The sequence below is a fragment of the Entelurus aequoreus genome, linkage group LG01 (assembly GCF_033978785.1).
Source record: "Entelurus aequoreus isolate RoL-2023_Sb linkage group LG01, RoL_Eaeq_v1.1, whole genome shotgun sequence".
NCBI lineage: Eukaryota > Metazoa > Chordata > Actinopteri > Syngnathiformes > Syngnathidae > Entelurus > Entelurus aequoreus.
Genome location: NC_084731.1, coordinates 95,996,103 through 96,009,814, shown reverse-complemented (window position 1 = coordinate 96,009,814; position 13,712 = coordinate 95,996,103). Strand labels below are relative to the sequence as shown.

The 13,712-nt window shown below is 40.6% G+C and overlaps 1 protein-coding gene across 2 annotated transcripts in view; it reads right to left on the bottom strand.

Annotated features, from left to right (window-relative positions):
* Positions 1–13,712, bottom strand: part of LOC133659799 (gap junction gamma-1 protein-like) — a 43,427-nt gene that overhangs the window by 6,717 nt on the left and 22,998 nt on the right. For both annotated transcript variants that reach the window (XM_062062555.1, XM_062062564.1), the window contains exons 2-4: positions 9,888–10,157; positions 9,594–9,819; positions 5,174–5,848 (exon numbers count right to left, since the gene is read on the bottom strand). In XM_062062555.1, coding sequence (XP_061918539.1) covers positions 5,174–5,848; positions 9,594–9,819; positions 9,888–10,127 — 1,141 coding nt within the window. In that variant the 5' untranslated portion in view covers positions 10,128–10,157. The remainder of the gene's footprint in view (positions 1–5,173; positions 5,849–9,593; positions 9,820–9,887; positions 10,158–13,712) is intronic.

Sequence of the window (13,712 nt, the reverse complement as noted above, 5' to 3'; positions counted from 1 at the left end):
AGAGCTTTAAGAGACATTTTAGCTTTTATATTTTATAAGATATATTTTTTGTAAGAACCACAATTAATAAATATATTTCAGTTATTGTTCAAATCTGTATATAAATATGTACATAAAGTGTTGTAATTATATTGTAAAATGGATGGATGGATGGACGTTTAAAACAAAACTGTTATTATTAATTAGTAAGTATACATTTTTTGAGCCTTTTTAGAGAAAATCCTAACATTGTAGTAAATTATGCAAATTACTCGATGATGTCATGGTGACCACGCCCATAGCCATGCCCGTAGCCACGCCCCCACCGCCACAGGTATCTTGGCAGTTTATGGGAAACACTGAATCTTTATTGTAATTAGGGCTGTCAAACATAAGGAGTTAACTCGTGTGATTAATCACAAACAAAGTTGCATTAATCATGTATATACGCAGAGTAGTCACACACAGGTGGTTATACAGGCGGTGATCAGGTCAATGTGTGCGAAGATGAGTTAGAAGACAAAACAAATTCACAAAAATACCGTATTTTTCGGACTATAAGTCACAGTTTGTTTCATAGTTTGGCCGGGGGTGCGACTTGTGTGAAATTATTAACACATTACCGTAAAATATCAAATAATATTATTTAGCTCATTCACGTAAGAGACTAGACGTATAAGATTTCATGGGATTTAGCGATTAGGAGTGACAGATTGTTTGGTAAACGTATAGCATGTTCTATATGTTATAGTTATTTGAATGACTTACCATAATATGTTACGTTAACATACCAGTCACCTTCTCAGTTGGTTATTTATGCCTCATATAACGTACACTTATTCAGCCTGTTGTTCACTATTCTTTATTTATTAGGGACCGAGTCCCTTTGGGACAGAGGACCCTATTGTATTTCTAGCGTTTTATTATTATACCGCTGCCTCTTTGAGCTGTAATTTGACCTCCTTAACATGCTTCAAAACTCACCAAATTGGACACACATCAGGACTGGCGAAAATTGCGATCTAATCAAAAAACCAAACCCCAAAACTCAAAATTGCGCTCTGGCGCCCCTCAGGAAGAAAACACAGACAAAACTGCCTGTAACTCATAGTAGGAATGTCATAGAGACATGAAACAAAAACTTCTATGTAGGTCTCACTTAGACCTATATTTCATACACTGACAACCCCCAGGAAGTTTGCAATTCCCCCTTCAAAACAAAAGTTGTGTAAAAACAGTCACCTTTTTTCAAACATTATCTCCTCTGAGCGCGTTTGTTGTGTCGGCTTCAAGTTAGCACAGGAGAGAGATTGAACCCTTCTGATTAAAAGTTGATGAAAGAGTTTTAATTACTGCTCCGGTTTGGATTTTATGAGCCCTCAAAGTCGGTCCCGTCCATCGCTGCTTGCAGCTTTCATTTTAAATTGCCTTTCAAATGTCTATTCCTGGTGTTGGGTTTTATCAAATAAATTTCCCCAAAAAATGCGACTTATACTCCAGTGCGACTTATATATGTTTTTTCCCTTCTTTATTATGCATTTTCGGCCGGTGCGACTTATACTCCGAAAAATACGGTACACCCCAGCGGTACTTTAGATCAAACTGTTACCAAGTTTTAAGCAAATAATTGAGGTACCAATTAAATCATTTAAAAATATTCCTGTATGGCATTCTGACAAAAAAAAATGCATTTGTGTAAAAATATTGTACTCCTTTTCTTTTAAGTGAATCTAACTTATGCAAAATTCAACTAAAAAACATTTTTTAAATGTTTTTTATTTATTTTTTTATATTGTTGGCTGATGAACACAGGCCCCTTGACATTTAATTTGATAACTACTCCGGGATTTGAAGAAAAAAAACAATTTCACATCCGATTCCTGATTCTTATTTATTTCAATTGTAAAATAAATTTCCAATTTTTATGACTCGAATTTTTAAAAATATGTTTTTAAACATCTTTGCGCTTACGTGGTCGGTGTACCTTCCGTTCATTCTATTTCCATTTCTGAAAAGGAAATTTAAAAAAACTAAATTAGGGCTGTTTTTCGATTTTTATTATGTATGGCAGATTTAAAAACAGACAAAAAAGGGTTGATTTTCATTAAAATATTGCCATAAAATTGGATTTTGTGCGGTTTTCCTTTTATGAATTTTTCCTGATAAACACAAAAATTCAATTTAAGTTCATCCATAATGCAAAAATGCGTGGTTATCTGTGTGATGCCAAACTGAACCGGAAGCAGTATTATAGCTTTAGTTTTTAGCATAACGGTCCGTGTACCTTCCCTTCATTCTATTTGGAATTCCATCCATCCATTTTCTACCGCTTATTCCCTTCGGGGTCGCGGGTCTATTTGGAATTCTCTAATGCAAATCAAAAGACACATTTTGGGCCATTTTTTTCTATTTTAATTTCTGAAACAAAAAGTTAAAGTTAAAGTACCAATGGTTGTCACACACACACTAGGTGTGGTGAAATTTGTCCTCTGCATTTGACCCATCCCCTTGTTGACCCCCTGGGAGGTGAGGGGAGCAGTGGGCAGCAGCGGTGGCCACGCCCGGGAATCATTTTTGGTGATTTAACCCCCAATTCCAACCCTTGATGCTGAGTGCCAAGCAGGGAGGTAATGGGTCCCATGTTTATAGTCTTGGGTACTTGGTGAACTCACAACCTACCGATCTCAGGGCGGACACTCTAACCACAAAAACAACTGAGTAAAGTTGGACAACTGTTTGATAACACTTTTTTAAAAACGACAATAAGACTCCTGCTGCACAAAGATGTTACCGTTATGCTAAAAACATGCTAAACGTGAAGGAAAAGCTAAAATACTGCTTCCGGTTCAATTTGTCATCACACAGATAAACACGCATTTTTGCATTTTGGATGAACTTTTTTTTTTTAATTTTTGTGAATTTTCTGGAATACGGTAGTTAAAATGCAGAAAAGGAAAACAGCACAAAATCCAATTTTATGGCAACATTTTAATGAAAAACAACCCTTTTTTGTTTGTTTTAAAATCTGCCATATGTAACAAAAATCAAAAAACGGCCCTAATTTTGTTTTTTGATTTGCGTTTCAAAATTGGAAATAGAATGAACGGATGATACACGGACCAATAGGACTCCTGCATAACAAAGATATGCTAAAAACATGCTAAACGCGAAGGAAAAGCTAAAATACTGCTTCCGGTTCAATTTGTCATCACACAGATAACCATGCATTTTTGCATTTTGGATTAACATAAATCAGATTTTTGTGTTTTTCTGGAAAAATAAAAATCCATAAAAAGGAAAACAGCGCAAAATCAAATTTTATGGCAATACTTTAATAAAAATCAACCCTTTTTTGTTTGTTTTCAAAACCACCATATATAATCAAAATCAAAAAACAGCCCTAATTTTGTTTTTTGATTTGCGTTTCAGAATTGGAAATAGAATGAACGGAAGGTAAACGGACCAATAGGACTCCTGCATAACAGAGATATGCTAAAAACATGCTAAACGCAAAGGAAAAGCTAAAATACTGCTTCCGGTTCAATTTGTCATCACACACATAACCACATATTTTTGCATTTTGTATTAACATAAATCGGATTTTTGTGTTTCTCTGGAAAAATAAAAATCCATAAAAGGAAAACAGCGCAAAATCAAATTTTATGGCAATATTTTAATGAAAATCAACCCTTTTGTTTGTTTTCAAAACCGCCATACATAATAAAAATCGAAAAACGGCCCTATCTTTGTTTTTTGATTTGCGTTTTAGAATTGGAAATAACCTGTTTTAAAAACGATTTAGTTATCATTTCCATACCAAACATATTCATACTTGCCAACCTCGAGACCTCCGAATTCAGGAGATTTGGGGGGAGTATATTTATAGCTAGAATTCAGTGAAATTCAAGTATTTATTTTATATATAAATAAATATTATATATATATATATATATATATATATATATATATATATATATAAATATTATATATATATATATATATATATTTATTTACACATATACACACACATAACACTCCTCTACTCATAGTTGTATTTGAAAGTGCAATGCTTTGCAGCCAGTAGCACAGCCTTTGAAGGAGCATAGGTATGGGCAGCATCTGTGAAATGTAATTTGCAGGAAAGGAGTGAGTTTAGGGTTGAATTGTCCATCCTCGTTCTATTCTCTGTCACTATCTTTCTAACCATCTTTTCTAACCATACTGTTATGTTTTTGGACATTACTACTTGCCGTAGTTTTGAAGCAATGCATGATGGGAATCCGGATGTTGTGTGTCAGTGTATTAACGTGCCGGCTGGAATAAACACCTGCCTACTTTATGGGTTATAGATAAATCTATGGATAACGGAGACATATATAATAGTCTCCTTCTTGTTGTGTGTGCAGTTGCGCACTGAGCTCCAAAAGCCGTAGATGTTATAACGTGACTGGGCCGGCACGCTGTTTATATGGAGGAAAAGTGGACGTGACGACAGGCTGTCCCGCACTCTGGTCCGGCTGGAAATCGGGAGAAATTCGGGAGGATGGTTGTCCCGGGAGAGGCACTGAAATTCGGAAGTCTCCCGGAAAATTCGGGATGGTTGGCAAGTATGAACGTATTGCATGAATCGATATGCCAACCATGTTTAATCACTCCAAGAATCGGAATCGCATCATGAGTTGTTGTAAAATTCTCATGGCTACCAACTTTCACAATAAAAGGGGAGGGGGGGGGGGATCCAAAGTAAGATTTCAATGTATAATCAATGCCAACGAGTGTTGCGTGATACAAATTTAGCTATATGCTTTTAAGTAAGGACATAGTGTAGACCTGCTTTACTGTATACAAAAATTTATTTTTACTTCTGCTGACATCTGGAATAAGGAATATAAAAATAATATTGACTTGACTTTCCAAGTTCGGTGTGTGTTATTTATATGTATTACTTTCCTTCTTCATTTGCATTACTTTTTACTTTTCCATTAATGTTTTTTATATTAAGTCACGTTTATGGTTTGTCTTGTTCACAATTTTACACATGCAGCAACCATGTGGGATAAATAAAGTCTATTATCGCGTTCTTATTGCGGAACCCACTTAATTTACTGTTAGGAAAAAGATTAACAAGTGTTGAAAAGAAGTTTCAAACAGAGGGCCAGACAAACCCACTCTTTGGTGGACAGAAGGTGATTACCTTTTTCGCTCGCCTCTTGGTGCTTTTCTTGGGCAAAATTGAGGCGGTTCTGCTCAGCCGGCGTTTGTGCTGCAGTGTGGACCTCCGGACTGCTGCTGCGGGAGGGGTTTCCCTCCTCCGTGTGGTAGGCCTGGTCCAGGTGCTGCTGGGCCAGCTTCAAGTGCCTGCGCAACCGCTCCAGGTCCCGGGATGAGTTGGCCTCGTCACCGAAACTGTCCATACCAGAATCGCCTGCTGGCGAGTTCCTCAGCCCGACTTTTCCTCCCTTTTTCATGGCGGCGTGATATTCTGGCGGCGCTGAGGCTAAGGCATGCGAGGAGGGGAGCACGCCTGGCCGGAGGGCGCTGCGCCTGCGGAAGGTGTCGCGGACGCCGCCGACGCCCAAGTGGACGATTTCGAAAACGGTCAGGACCAGGCAGAGGAAGGACACCACGTACATGACCAGCAGGAAGATGGTCTTCTCCGTGGGGCGAGACACGAAGCAGTCCACGGTGTGCGGGCAGGGCGAGCGGGTGCACACATACGAGGGGATCACCTCGAAGCCGTACAGGACGTACTGGCCACAGAGGAAGCTCACTTCGAATGCGGAGCGCCACACCAGCTGGCATATGTAGACTTTCATGAGGCCGTCTCGCAAGATGCGACGCCGTCCGTCGTGCTTCTTCTCTCCCGAAGCTTGAAAGTGGAAAGAGAAATGTTTTGGTTTTTTTTTAGACTCCAGAATGGAATTTACACACTTGCCAAGGTAAAATAAAGGCGCTATCATTGCAGTAGAGCCCCGACTAGTCGCAGTTTTGCATTCCCCCGCGTATCAAGATACATTTTTTCTGCTTCAAAATGTACATCTGTAGAGACTTTTGTCGCTAACTGCAGGCCAAAGAAGTGCTGCAGCTGTGAATCCAGCAGAAAGCACTCTAACAGGTATACTGTAAATTACAAGGATGTGAGTACAATTGCAAAAAGGAAATAATAATAATAATTAAAGCTGCAAGCAGCGTTGGTCGGGCCCGCATATTTGGCAGGTGCTAGTTGCTGAAGGATGTCAATCTATGAAATGTACCGTAATTTCCGGACTATAAGCCGCTACTTTTTCCCCTCCTTCTGGTCCCTGCGGCTTATACAAGGGTGCGGCTTATATACGGCCTGTTCTTCTCCGACACCGACGAAGAGGATTTCGGTGGTTTTAGTACGCAGGAGGAAGACGATGACACAATGATTAAAGACTGACTTTTCATATACCGCTGGTTATTTTGATAACGTACAGGCGAGCACTTTGTATTACTTTGCACCGTTGTATTATTTGTACTCTGCACGAATGCTGTTCGCCATGTCAAAGATGTGAAAGTTTGATTGAATGATTGAAAGATTTATAGTTAATAAATGGGACGCTTTGCGTTCCCAAACAGTCATCTCTGTCCTGACAATCCCCTCCGTGGTAGCAGGAACCCCTATATACTACGCTAATTACACATCAAAACCCTGCGGCTTATAGTCGGGTGCGGCTTATATATGGAGCAATCTGTATTTTCCCCTAAATTTAGCTGGTGCGGCTTATAGTCAGGTGCGGCTTATAGTCCGGAAATTACGGTAGGTCTAGGTGAGACCTACATAGAGGTTGTTGTTTCATGTCTCTAAGACATTCCTACCGGAAGTTACAAGCAGTTTTGTCTGTGTTTTCCTCCGAGGAGCAGTTTTGTCTGTGTTTTATTCCTAGGGGGCGCTAGAGCGCAATTTTGAGTTTTGGGGTTTGTTTTTTTTATTAGATCGCAATTTCCGCCAGTCCTGATGTGTGTAAAAAGTTTGGTGAGTTTTGAAGTATTTTAAGGGGGTCAAATTACAGCTCAAAGAGGCAAAAATTAGTGTTTTTATGAAACTTTTGTTTTGAAGGGGTGATTGCCAACTTCCTGTTGATTTTTGCTGAAGGATGTCAGTGTATGAAATCTAGCTTTAAGTCAGACCTACATAGAGGTTTTTGTTGCATGTCTCTACGATATTCGTACTGGGAGTTAGAGGAAGTTGTGTCTGTGTTTTTTTCCTAGGGGGCGCTAGAGCGCAATTTTGATTTTTGGGGTTTGGTTTTTCCACTAAAGAGTTTTGTTCGCGTTTTTTGATGTGTGTGTACAATTTGGTGAGTTTTGAAGCATGTTGAGGGGGGCAAAGTAGTGCGCAAAGCTGCGGAAAAATAATAATAATAATAATCCTTACAATAACAATATAGTCCTCTGTACCATTGTAAAGGACTCCCTTTGGGATTCCTTTACAAAGGGACTTGCGGTCCCTAATAATAATAATACCTGGTGTGTATCAGCACAAAGTGCAACCACCCAGCAACGTTTAAAACTTGTTGAATTAGGTCCTGACGTTGAGCGACTCAAACCTAACATTGGAACAACATGCTTTTTGACGACATTTAATCAATGTTGAGTAGGGATGTCCGATAATAACAGGCTGCCGATATTATCGGCCGATAAATGCTTTAAAATGTAATATCGGAAATTATCGGTATCGGTTTCACAATTATCGGTATCTAAAAGTAAAATGTATGACGTTTTAAAACGGTGTTGTGTACACGGACGTAGGGAGAGGTACAGAGTGCCAATAAACCTTAAAGGCATTTCCTTGAGTCACATAATATCTACTGGCTGTTCTCATCACAAATTAACGCGAGACATACTTGATCAACAGCCATACAGGTCACACTGAGGGTGCCCGTATAAACAACTTTAACACCGTTACAAATATGCGCCACACTGTGAACCCACACCAAACAAGAATGGCAAACATTTCGGGAGAACATGCGCACCGTAACACAACAAACACAACAGAACAAATACCCAGAATCCCTTGCCGTACTAACTCTTCCGGGACGCTACAATATAAACCGCCCCCCTACCCCCACCTCAACCTCCTCATAGTCTCTCCCAGGGAGAGCATGTCCCAAATTCCAAGCTGCTGTTTGGATAGATAGATAGTACTTTATTGATTCCTTCAGGAGAGTTCCCTCAGGAAAATTAAAATTCCAGCAGCAGTGTACAGAGTTGAGATCGAATTTAAAGAGTAAAAAGTAAATAATGGGGGTATAAACGGAAACAGCATAGAAAAATATTACAATAAAATAAAAAATAAAAAGCAACAATTAGAATAAAAATATAACAGTAAAATAAGAATATAAAAAGAGAAACTAGGCAGTAATGACCATGTTAAGACATACTTGATCAACAGCCATACAGGTCACACTGAGGGTAGCCGTATAAACAATTTTAACACTGTTACAAATATGCGCCACACTGTGAACCCACACCAAACAAGAATGGCAAACACATTTCGGGAGAACATCCGCACCGTAACACAACATAAACACAACAGAACAAATACCCAGAACCCCTTGCAGCACTAACTCTTCCGGGACGCTACAATATACCCCTCCATCTCCCGAATTCGGTGGTCTCAAGGTTGGCGAGTATTCTCTAGTATACTCTGGACTGAAGCTGTGTGCCTTCATTGTTTTTGTAGCTGTTGTTTTGAGGCATGTTTAAAAAAAGTAAAAAATAATGCACTTTGTGAAAGTCAAAGTATAGTATTTACCATAGTTGTAGTGGGTATCAGGATTATCTCAGGGAGAGCATGTCCCAAATTCCAAGCTGTTTTTAGGCATGTTAAAAAAAAAATACTTCAATAATAAATATGGCAGTGCCATGTTGGCATTTTTTTTCCATAACTGGAGTTGAAGTTGTCTTATTTTGGAAAACCTTGTTTTTGATTGAAACTTGTATTAGTAGATTGCACAGTACAGTACATATTCCGTACAATTGACCACTAAATGGTAACACCCGAATACGTTTTTCAACTTGTTTAAGTCTGGGTCCACGTTAATCAATTCATGGTAAAGTTACATTGTTTAATGCATCCAGCGGGGGCATCACAACTAAATTAGGCATAATAACGTGTTCATTCCACGACGGTATATATCGGTATCGGTTGATATCGGAATCGGTAATTAAGAGTTGGACAATATCGGCAAAAAAGCCATTATCGGACATCTCTACAAGGGACCCAAACAGACTTTTGAAAACGTGAACGAGACATATTCACTTGTGCATCCCTACTATAAAAGCCATTATCGGACATCTCTACTTTTAGGTGATAGGTTCTGGCAGAGAAGCTTTTCTAGTCGTGTGTGCGTCAATTATTTCGCAAGGAGGCCTGGGAATGCCAGCCCCGTTAGGACAGGGTCTACTACATAATATCACAGCAAACATTCATCCGATGAAATCCTTGTTCATTTGACCAAACACCGAGCGTAGAAGTGCTTCTCTTCCACAGCTTAACAGTTTTTAAACCCTTACCTTTGCAATCCAACGTTAAAATGCAATCATTTTATAGAATAAGAACGCTGAAAAAGAAAACAATGGCAAACTACTTTTCTCTGCTTTGTCTGGCTTCTCCAATTCGATCTCTTCTGCGACCATGGGGTCTTCCTCGCCATTGTCCTCCGCCTCCTCGTAGTCCCGAACCGCCCCACGGTTAATGATGGGCATTTTCTTCTTGCGGTTACGTAGCGGTCGGTAGTCAGAGTCATCCATGCGGGCAATCTTGTGCATGGCGAAGCCCAGGTACATGATCGTGGGAGTAGTGATCATGATCACCTGCGGCAGACATGCTTCATTAGTGGCACGCTTCATTTAAGCTCCTAAATATGTCACCCGACGCTCACCTGAAAGATCCAGAATCGGACGTGTGAGAGCGGCGCAAAGGCGTCGTAGCAAACATTCTCACACCCGGGCTGCTGCGTGTTGCAGACAAACTTGCTCTGCTCGTCGTAGTAGATAGTTTCCCCGCCCACTGCTGTCAGCACGATGCGGAAGATGATGAGCACCGTCAGCCAGATCTTCCCCACGAAGGTGGAGTGGTTGGAGATCTCATCCAGCAGACGAGTCAGAAAGCTCCAACTCATGGTGCCGAGGTGACCGGGGAGCTAAACAGACTTTTGCAGAGAGAAGACGACAATTAGAACGCTGTGATGAAAAGTGGGATTGAAGTTGCTCTTCTGAAAGGCGCCACCTCGTGGTCAGGACATGTTTAAAAAAAAAACAATGTTGACTGTCACAACTGTTTAAAGCACTCTAGAACATGGGTGTCAAACTCTTTGGTAACACCGCATTCACCACTAATTCTCATACTTGCCAACCCTCCTGGGAGACTCTCAAATTTCAGTGCCCCTCCCTAAAATTGTCACGTCCGCTTTTCACCAAGTCCAGCGAATGCTGGTCCAGACACATAATATGTGCGGCTTCAGCACGCACACACACACACGTGAATGCAACGCATACTTGGCCAACAGCGATACAGGTTACACTGACGGTGCCCGTATAAACAACTTTAACACTGTTAGAAATATGCGCCACACTGTGGATCCACACCAAACAAGAATGACAAACGCATTTCTGGAGAACATCCGCACCGTAACACAACATAAACACAACAAAACAAATACCCAGAATCCCATGCAGCCCTAACTCTTCCGGGCTGCAATATATTTTTTTAATTATTATTATTATTATTTGAAACTCGATTTTGCATGTCACTATAAAGTTATATAAGCCTTGCTTGTTCAATATTCAATGCAAAACTTGTTTGGGTCCCTATTAAAAGGTTAATTTGTTCAACCTTGGCCCGCGGCTTTGTTCAGTTTTAAATTTTGGCCCACTCTGTACTTGAGTTTGACACCCCTGCTCTAGAATGTTTGTCCTTAAAATACATTTAAAAAACTTAGGATGTTGAGTATTCCGTTTTGGGCATGTATGAGTACTTCACAGCAACAAAAGCGGATCACTGGAGATGTCACGTTCAAACACTGATGACATCTATTAAACAAGACAAGAAGCAAAGAATCAAACAGAGACAGAATTCAATTTGGCCCAATTGAGGAGAGACGCCGGGACACTGTACTCTTGTACAATCTCCAGCACGCTCTGGCGAAAGATTGTACGCCTCCTCCTTTATTTGACTTTCCCTGACCAAATGACCACAGCTGCTTCCAAAAGGGAAGTGGGTCGTAAACAGCGTTGCCTTTGGTTACAGAACAGTTCAAAAGAAAAGGTCGTAAACGAGTTCAAAAAGAGGTTCGTAAAACAGTTGAAAAAGGAGGTCGCCTAGAGTGGATTCTGGTCCTGCTTCCTCTTCGCTTTTATAGTCCTTGGGTCAGACAATATCTGTCTGTTTGATTATAATACATGGAAGAAACAGGAACACCTTCATCTTGCCCCCCCCCTACACAGTGGAGTTTTACGAGCCTTACTCTTGGTAGGTTCCAAAGACAGCTTTTGCTTCTCACCAGGCACTCAATGTAACAAAGTTTTTGTGATAACTTAGAAACAATTATTCTAACAGTATATCTACAGCAAAATGAGAACATATGCAGTACACCTACACAGTGGTGTGCCATCAGGGCCAGCAAGGCCTTCTTTGCTGGCCTAACATAACCAGAAATTATGATCATAATTAAAGATAAAATTAGTTTTTAAATGTACTTTCCCTAAGTATCTAAAAGTATTCATATTCTCTTCATGTCATATTATGCTCCTTTCAGCGCTGTTGTTTTTAAGTTATAGAGTTTTTATCCAATCAGAATTCAGCTAGCTTATGTTGCCATGCTGTACCAAATCTGCCTGTGGACTTCAAAGACAACAATGCCGGACACAAACATTTGACAGACAGTTGCGATAGCCAATCAGATCACGAGTTGTTGTCAGTAAGGTCTTCTAGGTGGCCTAAGGCAGATATATATAGTGATGTTATGAGCTAGGTAACATAAGAACTCCATCACCCAGCATGCCACAGTAGTGAAGAGCATGTGCAGTAGCCCCGTTTAGCCATGCCGGCAGCGGGATGTTTTTGCTGAGCACGCTGTGGAGTAAACTTTAAGAACTCAGCCAACACGCCTCTTCTGTATCTTTTATGATTAGACAAGACAACACATATACTTGCAAAGCCATTTTCAAGAAGGATATTTAAAGAGAAACTACATCTTGTGAGACGATGTCAACCAACCCCGGAAGCTCGAATGGGTTCTACAAATTGTGAGATGACATATATTTTTTTATTTTTTCACGTTTACTCTGTTTTTTGCTATTTTAATTCTGACAGTACCACCTAAGACATATTTGAGACCTCCGAACTCGGGAGATTGGGGTGGTAGCGGAGGTGTATATTGTAGGTTGTAGCCCGAAAGAGTTAGGGCTACAAGGGATTCTGGGTATTTGTTCTGTTGTGTTTATGTTGTGTTACGGTGCGGATGTTCTCCTTAAATGTGTTTTTCTTGTTTGGTGTGGGTTCACAGTGTGGCGCATATTTGTAACAGTGTTAAAGTTGTTTATACGGGCACCCTCAGTGTGACCTGTATGGCTGTTGATCAAGTATGTCTTGGCAGTCATTTACATGTGTCTGCAGAAGCCGCATATATTATGTAACTGGGCCGGCACGCTGTTTGTATGGTGAAAAAGCGGATGCGACGGCAGGTTGTAGAGGACGCTAAAGGCAGTGCCATCACGGCACGCCCTTAATAATGTTGTCCGGGTGAAAATCGGGAGGGGCACTGAAATTCGGGAGTCTCCCGGAAAAATCGGGAGGGTTGGCAAGTATGACTTAAGATATGTTTTAATTGCTGATGCGGGTTTATTGATTTTTAAATGCGCCAGAAAGTAACCCGTTTTGTACACTGTTGATGTGATTCAATGTCCAGTAGGGCGTAAATGTGTTTCTGTATAGTATTTCTCCAGCAATGGTCATGTGGTGACATAATTTTGGTATTATGAGAGGTAATCATTGGGCACAGGACATCACTGAAGGCCTAGGTGGGAAACACACGGCCCGCCACTGCACTAACACCATGTTACTATGACACGCATACCACATATAAACCAATAAAGTGTTGGGCTGCAATTAAGGGTGTAACGGTACATGTATTTGTATTGAACCGTTTCGGTACGGGGGGTTCGGTTCGGTGGTGTACCGAACGAGTTTCCACACAGACATATTAAGTAGCGCACCGCATGTTGTGTAAACAATGCACACCGAGGCACAACACACGGCATGCTAGCAATGACCGGGGTACTACAAAATGCAAAAAGCCAGAGCTGGAAGACCCTCCTGCCTCGTTAAGATCTCCCATTTGGGAACATTTCGGCTTTGCAGTGCGATACAACAATGGATAACATCGCTTCAACAAAGAGAAAGACGAGCGTCGTGCAAACACCCCATTCAAGCAGCCTCTCCTCGGCGAGTCAGGCAGGGCTAAAGCAATAACAAATGCCGTTGGTGTTTTTATAGCAGCATATTTAAGACCATATTGCATTAAAAACTAGATTTTGACCCACTTCTATGGTGGAAGAACAATGAGCCCATATACCCTCTTACTGCCAAGTTAGCCATGCACTACCTCACCATACCGGCTAGCTCCGTGCCCAGTGAAAGGGTATTTTCCACAGCTGGAGACATTTTAACTGCAAACAGGTCTGTTCTTTCTGCAGACAGTGGATAA